Source organism: Athene cunicularia (assembly GCF_003259725.1).
Source record: "Athene cunicularia isolate RWA chromosome 14 unlocalized genomic scaffold, athCun1 chr14_part1, whole genome shotgun sequence".
NCBI classification, from domain to species: Eukaryota; Metazoa; Chordata; class Aves; order Strigiformes; family Strigidae; genus Athene; species Athene cunicularia.
This window is the reverse complement of record NW_020799118.1, coordinates 15,962,417-15,979,209: the sequence shown is the minus strand read 5'-3', so window position 1 is coordinate 15,979,209 and position 16,793 is coordinate 15,962,417. Positions and strand designations below refer to the sequence as shown.

Genomic DNA, 16,793 nt, shown 5'->3' with positions numbered 1-16,793 from the left:
GCCTTGCGGCTCTGGCCGGGCGCCGCCGAGCCGGCGCCCCGAGGTCGGCCGGGTGGTGCGGGTACTAAGCGGGACGGCCCGCCTTAAGCCGGGGAGGGTTACGGCGGTACCGGGGAGTCCCCGGGGGCAGGCAAGAAGCGGGGCCCGGGCTGTCGGTGGAGCCGTCCCCAGCCGAGCAGCTCCGTCCCGTCCCGTCCCGCCGCGCAGCGCTGGCTGCTCCGCCAGGGCAGCCTTGGGGCAACCGGATCTTCTCATTGCAGGGGCCCCCCCAGCGACCCCCTCCTGCAGCCCTATTTCCCCTCCGGGCACGGCCCTCGGCACCACCACAGGCACGTCAGAGACTGTCAGCCCCTCAAGTACGGCAACGTAACGCACGAAGCTTGGCCCAGCGACAACAGGACGAGTGGCCCAGTGGCTACCACCAGAACGTTTGTTTCTTACATCCCCCCAGGGGGGAAGGACCACAAGGTGGTCTATGGCCACTTCACTTTTGTGAGGAACCCCCTGAGGACGTTCTCTGTGCTGGAGCCGGGCGGCGCGGGAGGCTGCCAGGCTCACCGCAGAGCCCCTGTGGAAGAGACCGCAAAGCTCGGGAAGTGTCTGGTGGCCCAGAACGGCGGGTACTTTGACATGGGAACTGGAGAGTGCCTTGGGAATGTTGTGAGCGATGGAAAGCTGGTGAGAAACTCTGGAGGCCTGCAAAACGCTCAGTTTGGCATCCGGAAGGATGGCACCATGGTGTTCGGGTAAGAACTTGCGGCTTGTGTGGAGAATGCTCTCTCCTCCCCAAAGACCAGTAGGCATTACTGAGGCGGGAGGCGCTGCCCAGGCACTGCCACCTTGGCCTCTCCCAGTTAGAGCAGGAGCAGGCTTTGAGTGCTGAAATCAGCGATGTCCTACCTGTAGGCTATTGAGCTGTCCCTCTGGCCGCTGCCAGATAAGTCACTCTGTTCTCTGGCTGCTTAGATTCCTGTGTCTCTGCTTCTGACATGCAACAGCTACCCTTGATTATGGTAAAAGGAAAGGGGGAGAGGTCTCTGTCGCCCGCACAGAGGAGAGGCAGAGCAGACTATAACTGCTCTGGCTGCAGTACAGAAACACTGGGGTTGGAAGGGACCTCTGGAGCTGCCTCATCCAACCACGTGCTCAGCGCAGGGTTAGCTGGAGCAGGTTGCTCAAGGCCATGTCCAGTCAGGTTTTTAACATCTCCGAGGACAGAGACTCTAGCACCTCTCCGGGCAAACCTGTTCCTGTGATTGGCAACCCTTTACAGTAAAAATCTTTGTCTTATATTAAGTTACTTACTGTTAAGTAGAAATCCAGGAATTTCCTGTGTTGCCTGTGCTCAGCTGTGTTGCTCTTTTAGCAAGATACCAGGATTGTTTCCCTTAAGTGCCAGTGTCTGTTAACATGAAGCTTCTCCCAGTTTTCTGAAGGTCTTTTCTGCCATTTCCTGAGCAGGCAGTCTGTAGCAAACACCCACCATGATGTGACCTACATTGATCTGCCAGAGCTCTAATCCTAACCTGTAAACCCTCAGCTAGTTTGTGGTCAGTGACTAGGCAGAATCATCGAATCGATTAGGTTAGGAAAGACCTTTAAGATCGTTGAGTTCAACCGTTAACCTGACACTGCCAAGCCCACCACTAAACCATGTCCCTGAGCACCACATCTACACGTCTTTTAAATACCTCCAGGGATGATGACTCAACCACTTTCCTGGCAGCCTGTTCCTGTGCTTGACAACCCTTTCAGTGAAGAACTTTTCCTAATCTAAACCTCTTGTGTTACTTGTTACTTGGGAGAAGAGACCAACCCCCACCTCGCTACAACCTCCTTTCAGGTAGCTGTAGAGAGCCATAAGGTCTCCCCTCAGGCTCCTTTCTCCAGACTAAACACCCCCAGTTCCCCCAGCAGCTCCTCACAAGACTTGTGCTCTAGACCCTTCACCAGCTTCGGTGCCCTTCTCTGGACACACCCCAGCACCTCAATGTCTTCCTGTAGTGAGAGGCCCAAAACTGAACACAGTATTTGAGATGTGGCCTCACCAGTGCCAAGTACAGGGGGACGGTCCCTTCCCTAGTCCTGCTGGCCACACTACTCCTGATACAAGCCAGGATGCTATTGGCCTTCTTGCCCACCTGGGCATGCTGCCACTGGCTGTCAACCAACATTCCCAGATCCTTTTCTGCTGGGCAGCTTTCCAGCCACTTGTCCCCAAGCCTGTCGTGTTGCAGGGGTTGTTGTGACCCAGGTGCAGGACGCGGCACTGAGCCTTGTTGAACCTCATACAACTGGCCTGGGCCCATTGCTCCAGCCTGCCCAGATCCCTCTGCAGAGCCTTCCTGCCCTCCAGCAGATCAACGCTCCCACCCAGTTTGGCGTCATCTGCAAAATTACTGAGGGGGCCCTCGATCACCTCGTCCAGATCGCTGATAGAGATCTTGAACAGAACTGGCCCCAGTACTAAGTCCTGGGGAACACCGCGTGTGACCAGCTGCCAACTGGAGTTACCTCCATCCACCACCACTCTTTGGGCTTGGCCACCCAGACAGTTTTTTACCCAGCAAAGCGTACGCCTGTGCAAGCCGTGAGCAGCCTGTTTCTCCAGGAGAATGCTGTGGGAAACAGTGTCAAAGGCTTTACTAAAGTCTAGGTAGACAACATGCACAGCCTTCCCCTCATCCAGTAATGGGGTCACCTTGTCATAGAAGATTGGGTTAGTCAGGCAGGACCTGCCTTTCATAAACCCATGGCTGGCTGGGCCTGATCACCTGGGTGTCCTGTACGTGCCATGTGGTGGCACTCGAGGTGATCTGCTCCATAACTTTCCCTGGCACCGAGGTCAGACTGACAGGCCTGTAGTTCCCCTTCCAGCCCTTCTTGTAGATGGGTGTCATCTTTTCTAACCTCCAGTCACCTGGGACCTCCCTGGTTAGCCAGGACTGCTGGTAAATGATGGAAAGTGCCGTGGTGAGCACTTCTGCCAGCTCCTGCTGTACCCATGGGTGGATCCCAACAGACCCCATAGACCTGTGTGTGTCTAAGTGGTCACTAACCATTTCCCCTTGGATCATGGGGGCTTCATTCTGCTCCCCATCCCTGTCTTCCAGCTCAGGGGGCTGGGTACCCAGAGGACAACTGGTCTACTCTTAAAGACTGAGGCAAAGAAGGCATTAGGTACCTCAGCCTTTTCCTTGTCCTTTGTCACTGTGTTTCCCCCAGCATCCAGTAAAGGATGGAGATCATCCTTAGCCCTCCTTCTGTTGCTAATGGTTTTATAGAAACATTGCCTTTTACAGCAGTAGCCAGATTAAGTTCTAATTGGGCTTTGACTCCTCTAATTTTCTCCTTGCATACACTCATGACATCCTTGTAGTCCTCCTGAGTTGCCTGCCCCTTCTTCCAAAGCTCATCAACTCCTTTTTGTCCTGAGTTCCAGCCGAAGTTCTCTATTCGTCGGTCTTCTTCCCCGCCAGCTCATCTTTTGGCACATGGGGATGACCTGCTCCCTTGCCTTTAAAATTCCTTCTTGAAGAATGTCCAGCCTTCCTGGACTCCTCTGCCCTTCAGGACTGCCTCCCAAGGGACTCTGGCAACTGGGCTCCTAAAAAAGGCCAAAGTCTGCCCTCCAGAAGTCCAGGATAGCGGTTCTGCTGACCTCACTCCTTCCCCAAGAATTGAAAATTCTCATTGTCTGATTGCTGTGCCCTCCAGCCATCGCATCACCTTGCAGCCTTCGCTTGTCAGCCTGCTCCACCGCTTCCTCACTTGACTGGGGCCGATCATCTCCATCCTGTGCCATTCCTCGTCTAAACCATTCCTCAACAGCTCACCTATTTACAGAGTTACTTTTGCCTCACTTGGTCGGGTCCTCATTTCTCAGAGAGGTTTCTGTCCTTGTAAAAGCCAAATCCTTGTTGTCAACACCAGCTGTGCTACTGCACATTGACCCACAGAATCCATCCCCTGCTTCTCAAGCCCTTCCTCCTCCCTGGCAGGACTGAGGAGAGGAGCACCTGGGCCACCCTCCTCCCCTTAGAGCTCTGCAGTTGCTCTTGATACGGTCCTGTTTTCCCCTGGCAGTGCTGCTGTGCCCGTGTGGAAGAGCAGCAGGGGATGGCAGGCTGGGGGCTGGAGAAGCCTCACTGGTCTTCTCATGTCATCCCAGATCTGAGCCCCCAGCTCGACAGATGAGCAGATGGGGACCTCTGCCCCCACAGCAGGGAGCTTCCCCCTACACTCACCCACCGCCTCAGGTTCTGCTGCAGGGTTCAGGCTCAGCTGGCACAGATGCTTTTGTTTCACAGAGCCCCCACCCCCTTGCCTGCTGCCAAGGCACTGAACCCGAGTGGAAGGAAGAACCCTCCTGGTGCCAGAGCTCAGAGTCTTCCAGCCTTCATCATCACAGGATTTACCACCCCACTGTGCAAATCCTGGCTGCTCCTTCTGGGCATTGGGGGGTTCAGGGTTTTGTTTCTGCAGGCTATTAGGGAAGACCTGTCCACCTCTTTCTCATCATCCCTACTGTGCAGAACTCCTCCTGTAGCTCCTTGGCCCAGCAGTGTCACTCCCCAGCCAGCATGCACTAGGACACCCTTTCCCCTGGCCCCAGAGAGAGGCACAGGTATCCCTGCAGCCTGAGAGCTGGAGCACTGCCCTCTGCCTCCTCAGCTTGAGCAGAATCAAGGTGTCTGCTGTGCCCTCTGCAGAAGCTCCAGCTCCTCACCACATGCAGTATCTCTTGACTCCTGGGAGCTCTGGTCTCAGCAGTGGTTATATGGGCTTCTGCCTGGCATCAGCTGAAAGAGTGTGTGACACCCCCTCATCAGCTGGAGACAAAAGCTCAAAGCACCCTTGATGAGTGGACAGAGGGACTGTTAGTGCTTGCTGGGAGTGAAGGCCCCCAGTAGCTCCCTTTCCCCAGCAGCAGGAGGCACCCTAAAGGTCCTAGAAGGGTTCTCCAAGGTCCTTCTGATGGTCTCAGAAGATTGAGAAGCAGTCTGGAAGCTGCTGCATTCCCCACCCTTCTGTTAGCCCACTCCTATGTGCCCTCAGGCCTCAGCATGGGTCTCTGCAAAGCCAAACCAAGTGTACCAAGATGGGTCTTTAGTGTGCAGCCATTCTCTGACAGCCTGGAGAACCACAGCCTTGATTTACATAGCAGAGCTGGTGATATGTCTTCTCTAGTGAGGGGTCTTCTACCGAGGGGACCAGCAGCAACTGCAAAGTCACCTTTGAGTCTGTCTCAGCTCTGCCCTGCTTCTCTCCTGCTCTGGCAGGATTTCCCATGTTAATGGAGTCGTGGCATTGTGTGAGTTGTCTGCTTAGTGTCTTTGTGACTTTCAAAACATGACAGTAGAAATAGTTAAGGTGTAAGTAATTTAGTCTGTGGGGAAAGTAATTTGCACTTGACTGTCACACTGTGTCATGAGCAGCGGGACAGTGCACCAGGGCATGTTGTTACCCCCCACCTAGAAAAGATTATGCCTCTACCACCTGGACTGAGGATGGATAATCACAGGCTTTAAAAGCTGGCAGTTGATTAGTCCATGCTCAACTGCCGCTGTTTTGTAGTTTGATCCATTTTCAGCTGTGTTCGTTTTGTCTTTGTGTTCTCTTCCCACTGGTAAAGGGATTTCTTGCATGTTTTCCATTCAGGTAATTTCAATTACACTTTTCTACAAAGCATGAAGCTTTGTTCAGCTGCAGTCATGGATACTAAAAAACTAAAAGTTGAGCATCCGGCTCTCACAAGACATGCCTGGAGCATGCAGAGCAGTCAGTTGTAAACCAAAAGCCACTGGCAGAGCTTTCAGCGAGAACGCAGCTGTTCAGCCCGGCCTTTGCTGCTGTCCTCTCCTGGCAGTTGCAAACATCCCCTAGGGTCAGGTTCCGATGAGGCAGATGGTACTCAGCACCCTAATTCCTGAGAGAAGAATATCCCTTGGGAAGCACCCCACAGTGTTGCACAATGCCCCATCACGGAAATGGTTGCTGAACAGTCCTTTGTGCTGTCTGACTGTTCAGTGAACGGTTTTGCTGTCTGGAAGAGCAGAGGAAGCTCTTTTCCAGCCAGAGGGGACCAGGTAGTGTCCAGCAGTGTCTTTCCCTTGGTGCAGCTGTAGGCAGACTGGATGCTGTGGCTGAAAACCCTCTCAAAAGCAGTTTGGTGACACTTATTTTGCAGAATGGAAGCTGACAGACAGCAAGGTGTTACAGCTGCTTCCACAAATCCCTGAGTATTTGGCAGTGGCTTTGCCCTCATGTTCTGCCAGATGCTTTCTGCTCTTATTATCCTGGCTCAGGTCCACTGGCCACATTGTTGGCAGGAGTTGTTTCATGCACAGTGTCCTGGGACTGCCATTAACAGTGATTTTGTGTAGAAGAGCAGAGAACAGGGTCCACTTGGGCTGCTACAAGTGATGTTTTGCACTGCTTGAGCTCTAGTTTTGTATGTAGCTGGCCTTCATTTGGCCACTGCCTCCCCTTCTCCCTGCTCCGGGAGCCTGCTGGCAGCAGAAGAGGCTTCTACATGACCCTGCTGTGACTGTGGGTAACCTCTCCTGCTCTCTCTTTCCTAGTTACCTGTCTGAGGAAGATGTCTTGGATCAAGCAAACCCTTTTGTGCAGCTTGTGAGTGGGGTAGTTTGGCTCCTAAGAGATGGAGAAGTGTATATCAGTCAGAGCCAAATGGCTGAGTGTGATGAAATTCAAACCACAGGTAAATATTGTAAAGCCTGGCTTCAGCCAGGGCATAGATTGTCCTTCTGGTGGGGCTGTTGGAAGGAGGGGGTAGCAGTGGGAACTGTGTTGTCTAGTTGAAGTTTACTACTCACTTAAGAGGTCCAAATTTCTTCTGTGCTGCTTTACACCGAGTCTGGGGCAAGTGCAGTACAAGGAATAGGCTGCCTGTAAGGTGAGGCTGCACTCACCTGTTTAGGGTTGTTGAACAGAATTTGCTGAGGACTGTAAATAGTTGTGGCAGGATTAGTATTGGTGTTTGTCTAGAGGAACTCAAAGCAGATCCCTCTTACAGGGGTTTAAAACGTCTGAATCCCCTTCTTTGTCCCTGTGCCAGACAAAAACTTAACAAGAGCACTTCTGGAAATGTTATTCCTAGAGGGGCTTGGATGAACAAGAGGAACCTGGGCTCTGTTCTCACTGTGTTTCAGTTTAGATGAGCTCCTTGCTGGGAGCTGTTTTGCAGACAGATGTGTCTAAACAGCCAATGTCACCCAGCTGGTGTATGAATTATTCCCTCTCCTGCACAGGAACCTTTGACAAGTTCATCAATGTGATATCAGCCAGGACTGCAGTTGGACATGACAGGCAGGGGCAGCTGGTCCTGGTTCATGTGGATGGACAGACAGAATCCAGAGGGTAAGGCCAGGGTTGTGGTAAGGTCTTGGGATGGGTGCAGGATTGGTCTTTAAATTCTGTCACTGGAACTGGAGGGACACTGCAGCTGCCAGTGATATGTTTTAAGGCAGAGGCTTGAAGAGCTCAAGAGGTGGGTTGAAGACACTGCTGTTTGGTGTCTTTCTGGCAGAGCCAGAAAAGGCCAAGGCAGCCTGCAGGCAGCGAGTCAGCAGACCTGGGATGGGAGAGCTTCCCCCTTCCACTGAGGAGAGGGACCAAGCTTCCCATGCAGCAGTTTTGTTGAAGTCAAATAGCATGAATAAACAAGGAACAACTGTTTGCTTTTGCAGGGTCAACCTCTGGGAAATGGCTGAATTTCTGAAGGAGCAGGGAGTCATCAATGCTATCAACCTGGATGGTGGAGGCTCTGCAACGCTAGTCTTAAATGGGACCCTCGCCAGCTACCCGTCTGAGCACTGGTAGGTGCTGGGTGGCACATGCCCAGGGCTGTGCAGGTACCATCGGGCTCCCGTCAGCGCGCAGAGTTCGGTCCTATACCCCTCTGCTCTGCCAGGGAGTCCCATCTGCGTTGCTGGGAGATTGCAATGTGAAGTCAAGTGACAAGTTTTGGGAGAGAGAGGACTCCAAAAGCTGACTAATGTGGGAGTCAGATAAGGAGACAGTTCAGAGCTGCACCTTCACAGGAATTAGCAGAGATCTGTCAACAGCTTTTTATTATGGAAGAGAAATACTGACTTAGAGACCATGCCCTGCCTCATGTGAGGGAACCTAAAGAATATTTTACTAAACTATTTAGTAATTTAGCTTTTTAGTCATTTCTGACTGTAGACATGAAGGGATTTAAAATTCAGTTTGCAGTCTGACAGGTGAAAGCCAAGCATTGCTATAACTGCAATTATGTCACTTATATCAAAGCAGATAATACTCAAGACAAGGCATGTTGAACACCAGTTAGGAGAGCTGAGACTGCTTCAAGGGAAACTGCACATTGCTTCCTGTAATTCTGTGTTTGAAATCACGGCTATCCAAGAGCAGTTAACACTTGGTTAAAACATTGACTCAAGCCTAGCTTTATGTTTATATTTTCCTATTATTAATTTTCTTGTTTGCCAGTGTGCATCAGGATGAAAATCTGTGGGTTATATCAACTGGTTTCACATATGGCTGGGAGCAGCACAGTGCTTGCATGCCTTATGTGACCCATGCTCTGTCCCCAGCTCCTTTGACAACATGTGGCGTTGCCCTCGGAGCATCTCAACCATCATGTGTATCCATGAGCCCGTCTGCGAGCCGGCTGACTGTGGTGGCCACGGTGCCTGCGTGGAAGGGGAATGTCACTGCACCAGCACCTTCTGGACAGGTCCAGCCTGTGACACCTTGGACTGCGGCCCTTCCAACTGCAGCCTGCACGGCATCTGCACCAGCTGTGAGTCCCTGTGGTGCACAGAGGCCTTTAACTGAGATGCCAGCAGGTGCCCCTGGGTGGCTCTAGGAGAAACATGGCCCTGGGCAGTACATCCATGGGCAGTATCACTTGCCTGCCTGCAAGGCACCATGGTGGCCCCTCAGCACTTCACTGGGCACAGGCCCAGCTGGTTCACAGCGTCCCTGCCCATTTCAGTGTGAAGGAGTGTGGCTCCCATGAACTGGCACTAGCAGAGAGCAGCACCCTTGGAGAGGCTTCCCAGCCTTGTAGGGCTGCAGCTGCTGATTGTCTGGCCAGCCCATGCGCTGACTCCGGCAGCCAGCTGTGTGCCTCAGCCCTTCTGGGTGCACGGAGCTGCTCTCCCCTTCCCTCCCCATAGAGGCGGTCAGAACACGTTTTCCTTAGGAGACAGCAGCAGGGCTAGGCTGGGGCTCAGGGCTGGAAACCAGATCTGTAATAGGACTTGACTTCGAACTCTGTGCCTGTTTCCCTCTCGGCTGACTGGGGTTGTGCTCCTGGTTTGGTTGTAAAGCTGCTGATGGGATGGGCAGTGTGTTGGGCTGTATGACAGAGCAGCTGAGTTCTGCCCCCTTCCCTTATTTTTCCTTCTTTACTTGACTCTTCTGTTTCATGAGCTTTACAAGTATGCAGTTGCTGCTCTTCCATAAACATTTCAAATCTAGGAACTGCTGCGATGTGCACACCCCAGCTTCAGCTCTTCCATGCCTGCTCAATCCTCTTCCTGTGCTACCACCCTAATTCAACTGACTGTCAAGTTTGCAGCAATGAAGTTACTGGGCAGAGCTCAGTGGCTGCAGGTGTTGCTAATAACTGACCCAGAGTTAATCCCTTGAAATGCCATCAGCAGGAGGTTCTGCTGTCCTTGCAACTGTAGTGGGTTCATGATTTGTCTTCTATGGGTTCCCTGGCAGAGAGAGTTAAGAGGGCACCCCAAGAAGCAGAGGCTCCTAATTTTGAGTTCCTGCTGTTTCTGAGTCTTTTGCTATTGTTGTTAATGCCTGCTTTTGTGTGTTTGCACAGCTGGATGCCTGTGTGACGCTGGCTGGACTGGCAGGGACTGCAGTGAAGGTAATGCTAACTTCCACTTCACTTCTTGACAGCGAGAGGAGAGTGTGAACTGCTTCCTCAGGGCTGGCTGCTGGCAGTGGTGGGTGCCTTCCCAAGAGGGAGCAGTGAAGGGAAAGCCTACACCATGTGCTTTTCTTTTTGTCAGTGTGAGTTTAATTGCAGCCCGAGCATCTTAAGATGGGCTCGGTGCAAAGCACTTCAAGTCCTTGCTCCTTGTTCAAGGCACAGTCAGCCTGTGTTCTCTGAGCAGCCTCCAGCACCCTGTGCTGTGAATGCTCCGGGGGTGCAAGTGTGGGGTGGGAGTGCTCGCTGTTGTAGTGAGGGCCCTGACGAGAGCTCTGCTTCTCTCCTGTAGCTTGTGCCAGCGGTTTCTATGGGGACTCTTGCACCCAGAAATGCCAGTGCCAGAACGGTGGTTCCTGTGAGCCAGTGCAGGGAGCCTGTTCCTGCCCGGCCGGGTACTACGGCACCAGCTGTGAGCACGGTAGGAGCTGCTCTGAGTAACGGCGGGGCTGGGGGGAGGCTTCGCTGTCACATCTGAGCCACCTCCTGTAGGCACAGCAAGCGCGAGGTCTGCCCGGCAGGCTCAGGCTGGAGCATCACCTGCCAGCACTAGGGGCTTGCCTGTCCTAACCAAACTGGCTAAAAAGAAAAGGAGGGAAGCAAATAGTTTTCTTCAGCATTAGAAAACTGGATGCCTGTGGTACCTCTTCCCACAGAACTGTGTTGCTTTCCCAAGCTTGTTAGTGTAGAATGTGAATACTTGACATGTATTACAAGGAGCAGCTGAGGGAACTGGGGGGTTTAGTCTGGAGAAGAGGAGGCTGAGGGGAGACTTCCTGGCCCTCTACAACTCCCTGCCAGGAGGGTGCAGAGGTGGGGATGAGTCTCTTGAGCCAAAGAACCAGCAACAAGACAAGAGGGAATGGCCTCAAGCTGTGCCAGGGAGGGTTTAGACTAGATATTAGGAAGCATTTCTTTCCAGAAGGGGCTGTTGGGTGTTGAAATGGGCTGCCCAGGGCAGGGGGGAGTCCCCATCCCTGGAGGGGTTGAAGAGTCGGGCTGACCCAGCGCTGAGGGATCTGGTGGAGTTGGGAACAGTCAGTGTGAGGTTCATGGTTGGACTGGAGGAGCTTCAAGGGCTTTTCCAACCCAGATTATTCTGTGATCCTTTGCTTGGGGGTGTGGCAGCAGGCCCTGCCTGTCCCCCAGCCTCCAGGTTCCTCAAGTCAGTGAGTGTGAAATGCTGCAGAGGGCTGTTCTGGCACACAGCCTTCAGACTCCTGATGTACCTGTGCTAGTAACTCAATTGTGTAACCACTCCAGCTTTTCTGAAGTGCTCGAGGCCCTGTGTATCTGAATGAACAGCCTGCTCTGGTGACAGGACAAGTTAATTACAGCGTGGGTGTAAACTTCTTTTCTGCATGGTTAGTGATGCTTTGTTCTCAGCCTAGGAACACTCAGCCAGCCTGATCCCCGTTTCACAAAATCTTCTCTGTGAAGAAAACACAATAACAGCGGTTAACTCTCAGTTTGCTGCTTCCAGGCTGGAGGAAGCCGGGTGGGCAGGCAGAACAGCTTTGCCAGGCTGCAGGAAACCTGGGGACTTGGCTGCTTCCCTTTAGGAATTGGCCGCTGCTGCCCCCACACCTGCCTTTGCTTAGGAGCCAAACAGCAGGACCGTAAAACATGTGGGAAGCAGCGAGGCCGGAGACTGCTGTGGTAAAGCAACACAAAAGCTCTGAGCTTGCCCACCCTCCCTGGCCCTGAGCTGGGACCCACTGGGAAGCAGGTGGAGCTGAGCTGGGGCCAGAGGTGGCTGCAGTACAGTCTGGTTGGTTTCAAAGCAGGTGGAGCTTTGATAATGAGTTGATAATGAGCAACTTCTTTGTAATCAATTCCCTAGAGTGTCCCATGGGCTGGTATGGGCCAAACTGCCAGAACCAGTGTGCGTGTGAACACACGTGTCCCTGCGACCGGGAGACAGGCAGCTGCAACATCACCTATGACTGGGCAGTACAGAACCAGTTAAACAAAGGTACCTCTGATTACTGTGGTTGTTTTTTTTTTTTTTTTTTTTTTTTTTTTTTTAAAAAAAAAAAAAAAAGTTGGAAGAGCAGCTTTAGTGCATAATGTTCTGTTTCCTTGGTTATCAGCTCTCGCTGGCTGTCATCTTACCTAAGGTTGCTCTTTTTTAGTGGAATTTTACACCCTCCCCCTGACACTGCCTTTCTTCCCTGTTCTTTGTTTTCCAGCTGGGCGTTGTTTGGCTTCCCAGAATAAGGGAAGAAGCAAGGAAAAATTCTCTCTTTCAGAGTAAGTGTGTAATACTCATCCTGTATGTGCATACATCCACACCGAGTCCATGCCATCAGCTGCTCACTGAGATGGGTGCCAGGGTCCTGTGTCGGTGAAGGTTGGAGACCTGCTGGTGCCGCGCGGCCCCAGCCCTCCCTGTTCTGGTTCCACTGTGTCACCTGCAGCTGTCGTGGTGGGAAGGATGAGGGTAGGGAAGGCAAGGGGCTAAAATCGTAGTGGTAAGACACGGGCTGAGCTGGAGCCGCCATCAGTGACAGTTCATGTGCTGAGCCTGCCGCAGTTAAACAAGAGCCACCTTCCCTCTCCCCGATGCAACAGCCAGACAAGGACAGCTCTGACACCAGAGCCTGGCCTCTGCAACACTGCTGAAGCTACAGTCGTGCTGCAGACACAGCCAGTCACTTGTTAACTGAGGGGAAAGCTGAAACCATCTCCCTGCTCTGGCTGCTGGAGCAGCCTTTCACAGAGCATGTTCTCACCTGCCTGAGAGCACAACCACAAGCTTGTGGTGACAGAGAAGGGAGTGCAAACCTTGAGAAAGCATTTGCACACTGGGAACATGTGAAAGCAGGTCAGGAGATGTTGCTTATGTGGATTTTTCTTCCATCTGACAGGAAAACCTGCATCTCCCTGACCTCTGTCTTGGCTCTGCTTCTGGCGATCAGCGCCATGGGAAATGTGGGCCTCTTTCTGAAGGGCAGGTCGGAGAGGCTCCATGAGCGCGGTGATTATCTCTACCACCCCCTGAGGGAGATGAATGGGGAAGCCACTCACACCTCCACATCGGCTGCTTGTGAGACAGAGGATACTCAGGACCAAAGCCAAGAGCTCCTTTATCATCTCGGATGAGATGAGGTACTTTACTCTGCACCTTGTGCATCTGCACAGCACTGGCTGTTACAGAGGCTGTGGCAGGCCTGGTGTGATGCTGCTGACCGACCCAAGAGCAGCAGCAACAAGATACCACAGTCCTGGGACTCCCTTGCTCCCAGCCCTGCCCTGCTGAGAACACGGCCAGTGTCCTGCCTCCCTCTGCAGCCCTAGCTGAAGCAAACAGGACTCTGTAATTAGTTGCCATGAGAGGTGGCCAGGCACAAGCCGTGGGCCAGCTGTCACCCATGGGTGGATGAGGGAACCCCACTGCTGCAGCAGGAAAGGAAAGGGGCTGATTCCCTCCAATACCTGAGGGAAGGGGGTAAGGAACTTAGGCCATAGGCACTCCAAAGGTCCCGTCTCCCGTGAGCAGTGGTAGGTATGTTTAAGATGCAAGATAACTTGCCTCTGGCATAAAGCTAGGCTTAAGGAAACTGGCTTAAGGATGGGGTAGTGTCTGCCCTTCCTGGGTAAGCTCAGACTTTTATCACAGAACTGAAAAAAGTTGTCTTATGTTGAAAGAGGTGGAGCACACACTGAACCCCAGCATTCTTCCTCCTGGCCGCAGTGGTAGGCTCCAAGGCTGACACAGTCTTGGGCCTTTCTTGCACCTGACTTTCTTCACCTGGCTCTTGACTGCAGGGCCAATGTTTTCTTACTGAATCCTTAGTCCTAGAAGTAGTCTAACCGGTGCTCCATGAGCAATGTGGCTGGTGGCTTGTTGCAGTACAGCAATATAAAAAGCCTTTTTGGTTCAAGAATTCCTGCGTTCTCTTGCAGCTGCCAGAAGCCAGCATGCTCTGCCCAGGAGTCTGGAGCTCTCCCGCCTCGGGGAGGGAAGGGAAGAGGCAGCATCAGCCTGGCAGGGCTGGGTGGCACTGACCGAGCCAAGGGCTGGCCTGGCCTGGCCCCTGCTGCTGGAACTGCCCTTCCCTCATCCGAGGGAACCGCTGCCCTGAAGCAACCCAAGATCCTGAACATCTTGGCTGGAAGTCAGACATTTTACTAGAATACATCCTTGCACAATGCATTTTAAAAAAATATTGGAGTTTGCTTCCATGGGAGGGAAAACTAGCCTTGAATGTGCTACTTTAATGCTGCAAAGGGAGTTTTAACGCCTGTCTGAGCCTGAATATGAACCTTTTTATGCACTCTATCTCTCCCTGTAAAGGATATGGAATTTTTATGCCGTTCTTGGTGTCAAAATCAACCTGTAAACAGAAGATTCTATTTTTCTATTATTTACAGAAGACTCTTTGAAACTTGAATAAAGTCTATTAGTGATAACTGCCTGAAACTTCTATTCTTAAAAGTCCGTTGCAGAAGGACGACACAATCCTTTCCCAGTTAATGTCTGTTGGGCATTCAACCCTGTGAACCCTTTTTATTTTAAATAACTGCTTACATTGCAGGATGAGGTGTTGTACGAGACTGCTGTGGTGTGAAAATTTAAAAATTCTGGTTCCACAGGAAAAAAAATTAAAGTAGGAATAACTGAATACAAGCAAGATTTACCTCCATTTCTGGGGGTAGAGCTCAGAACACACACTTAAATTTTCCAGAGTTTACTACCATTTGAACAGTTGCATCAAACAATTAGACACGTTCTTTAGAGATGCTTTTTTATTTCCAACATATAGAAATGTACAGCTCCTATCAGAACCTACAAATACCGTAACTAAGTACATTTGTTGTCATGTAACACATTACAAAGCACTCCACCTTGCTAGTGTGCCCTTAAGGAAGGTTTGGGGTTTTTTGGCTGAGAAAATTCAGGACTTCAGTATATAAAAATGAAGACGGCTGCAAGGGAGAGAAAGTGCATGCTTGCAAAAAAAAAAAATAATAATGCCCATTTAACTTATTTATGTAACTAAGAGCTTGGAAGTGGATGTTGATGTCATTAAAAGCCAATGCATGTCACATGAATCCAATTTAGACTTCCAAGATATAAATAATCGGGTATAAGAATCATCACAAACTCAAGAATATTAAAGCTCACAGCATGCAGGAATCTTTGACAAATGCTTGTCAGTTTTAGTCCTTAAGCATCTGATACCAAGGTTTCTTGCATTATTTGGCTCACAGGATAAACATTTCTGATTAAAGAAGCATGAGCTAGTAAAATGCATTTTGAAATCAGAGATTCCTCTGCCTAGCACAGCTGGCCTTGGCTACTGCACCAACCCACAGCAGACAGGGAGGCTCGCAGCTTCCTGCCAGGAATTCTGAGCTGCAGTAAGTGTTACAGATTTAAGATGAGTGGATTATGGCATTTTCAAAATCTTTTGAAGAAGAAATCAACTTGGGACTATAGTTGGTTGGTTTTTTTTCCTGTTACTGAAAGGGAACTGATACAACCAAACGGGTCAGCCATAAGATGGAAGTGAATGAGGCTGCGTCACACTGCAGCAAACACGACTGCAGTCACTCAGAATTCCCTCACCTCGTGTCTCTGCCCCCAGCAGGGACAGGAAGCCCAGAAACAACCCTCAGGACAAGCTGGAACACTCAGAGCTGCATGACCCTTGGTGCAGCCAGCACTGCTGCGCCTTCGTGGGCTAGAGCCTCCACAAGGCTAAGCTGCCCTGTCCACAGCAGTTTAAAAAGAAAAAAAAAAGCAAGCCCTTTTGAAACCCAAAAGGCAACAAAGTGTTTAGCTAAAATGACTCAGTTCCTGCATTCCAGCTCTGCCCCCCCATCTAGTCTGACATCCATGCCCCTGCGTGGCCACTGCTGACATGCTCCGTGTTTGCCCTTCCCAGTCCTGCTGGGACAGAAGCCAGTAAATGGTGGGATGGGACAAACCTTTAGAAATTCCTAATAAAGGTTTCACATATAACCATATTTAATTGTAAACAATGGCACAACGCTTTGTACCTACAACACCACATCCTTTCTCTTGAGAACCTCCTATCGCACATTAAACATGGCAACAGCTCTTTGAGGTAGGTATTTTGTGTTTTGCATATCGAATATTTGAAACAGGGGAAGCCCCAATTTACCGAGGAGCTTTTTTTACGTACCCAGCTAGTTACCCGAACACAACTTCACTGGACAGCAGCTGCCGGGATGCTGCAGGGATGCTGCAGGGAGGGCCCTGCTGCATCACCACCTCATCACCCAAAACTAGAATTTGTTTTTCAAGGTTCTGGCTTACAAGATTTTTGAGAGATGAGTAGCTCCCAGGGAGCCAGAATCCAGAACTTCTCCCAGTCTCAGCTCACAAGAGGTTGCTGTGAAGAAAACAGCATATTTGATTTCCTAAAGCATGCTGATGTCATTTTAGAGGGGGAAAAAGGTGTATTAGAAAAATTCTGCTTCTCTTATATTTGCAGTTCACAAAGTCAAGTTTAAAAAGCACAGCACAGTATCAGCTGCAACATCCAGGCTGTTGCCCCCTTTTTCCTGTTATGTTAACATTCAGGAAAAAAGGGGGGGGAATCTACATTGGATTATTTAAATTGGTAGCTGAGTAAATTGGTAGGTGGAATAACCTGGGCAGTTTTCCTTAAAACTGGCAAGGGAGAGGTCACAAGCTGCTTCCCAAAGAGCCACGTGCAGCCACCTCTCGTGGGGCAGAGCAGTGGTGCCACCGAGGAATGAACGAGGAACCGCTGTGGCTGTGACTTCCCCAGGGGCAGCTGAGGGAGTGCACCAGGACCAGCCCTTCACCTCCTCCTGGCTCATTCTGAGACCTGCC

At 51.2% G+C, this 16,793-nt stretch overlaps 1 protein-coding gene and 1 long non-coding RNA gene across 2 annotated transcripts in view; both read left to right on the top strand.

Annotated features, from left to right (window-relative positions):
- Positions 1-184, top strand: part of LOC113485520 — a 20,405-nt gene extending 20,221 nt beyond the window's left edge. Inside the window, exon 3 of the long non-coding RNA XR_003399441.1 lies at positions 172-184. This is a non-coding gene — a long non-coding RNA (uncharacterized LOC113485520). The remainder of the gene's footprint in view (positions 1-171) is intronic.
- A 17-nt stretch (positions 185-201) lies between these two features.
- NAGPA (N-acetylglucosamine-1-phosphodiester alpha-N-acetylglucosaminidase) lies at positions 202-14,377 on the top strand (the record flags this gene model as incomplete). Its single annotated transcript, XM_026859219.1, has 11 exons — positions 202-746; positions 6,585-6,724; positions 7,275-7,383; positions 7,713-7,841; positions 8,601-8,809; positions 9,851-9,898; positions 10,254-10,382; positions 11,805-11,936; positions 12,154-12,214; positions 12,832-13,072; positions 13,871-14,377. Coding segments are annotated over 10 exons (1,737 nt in total), but the record flags the coding sequence as incomplete, so codon positions are not given.
- Between the last annotated feature and the right edge of the window lie 2,416 nt (positions 14,378-16,793).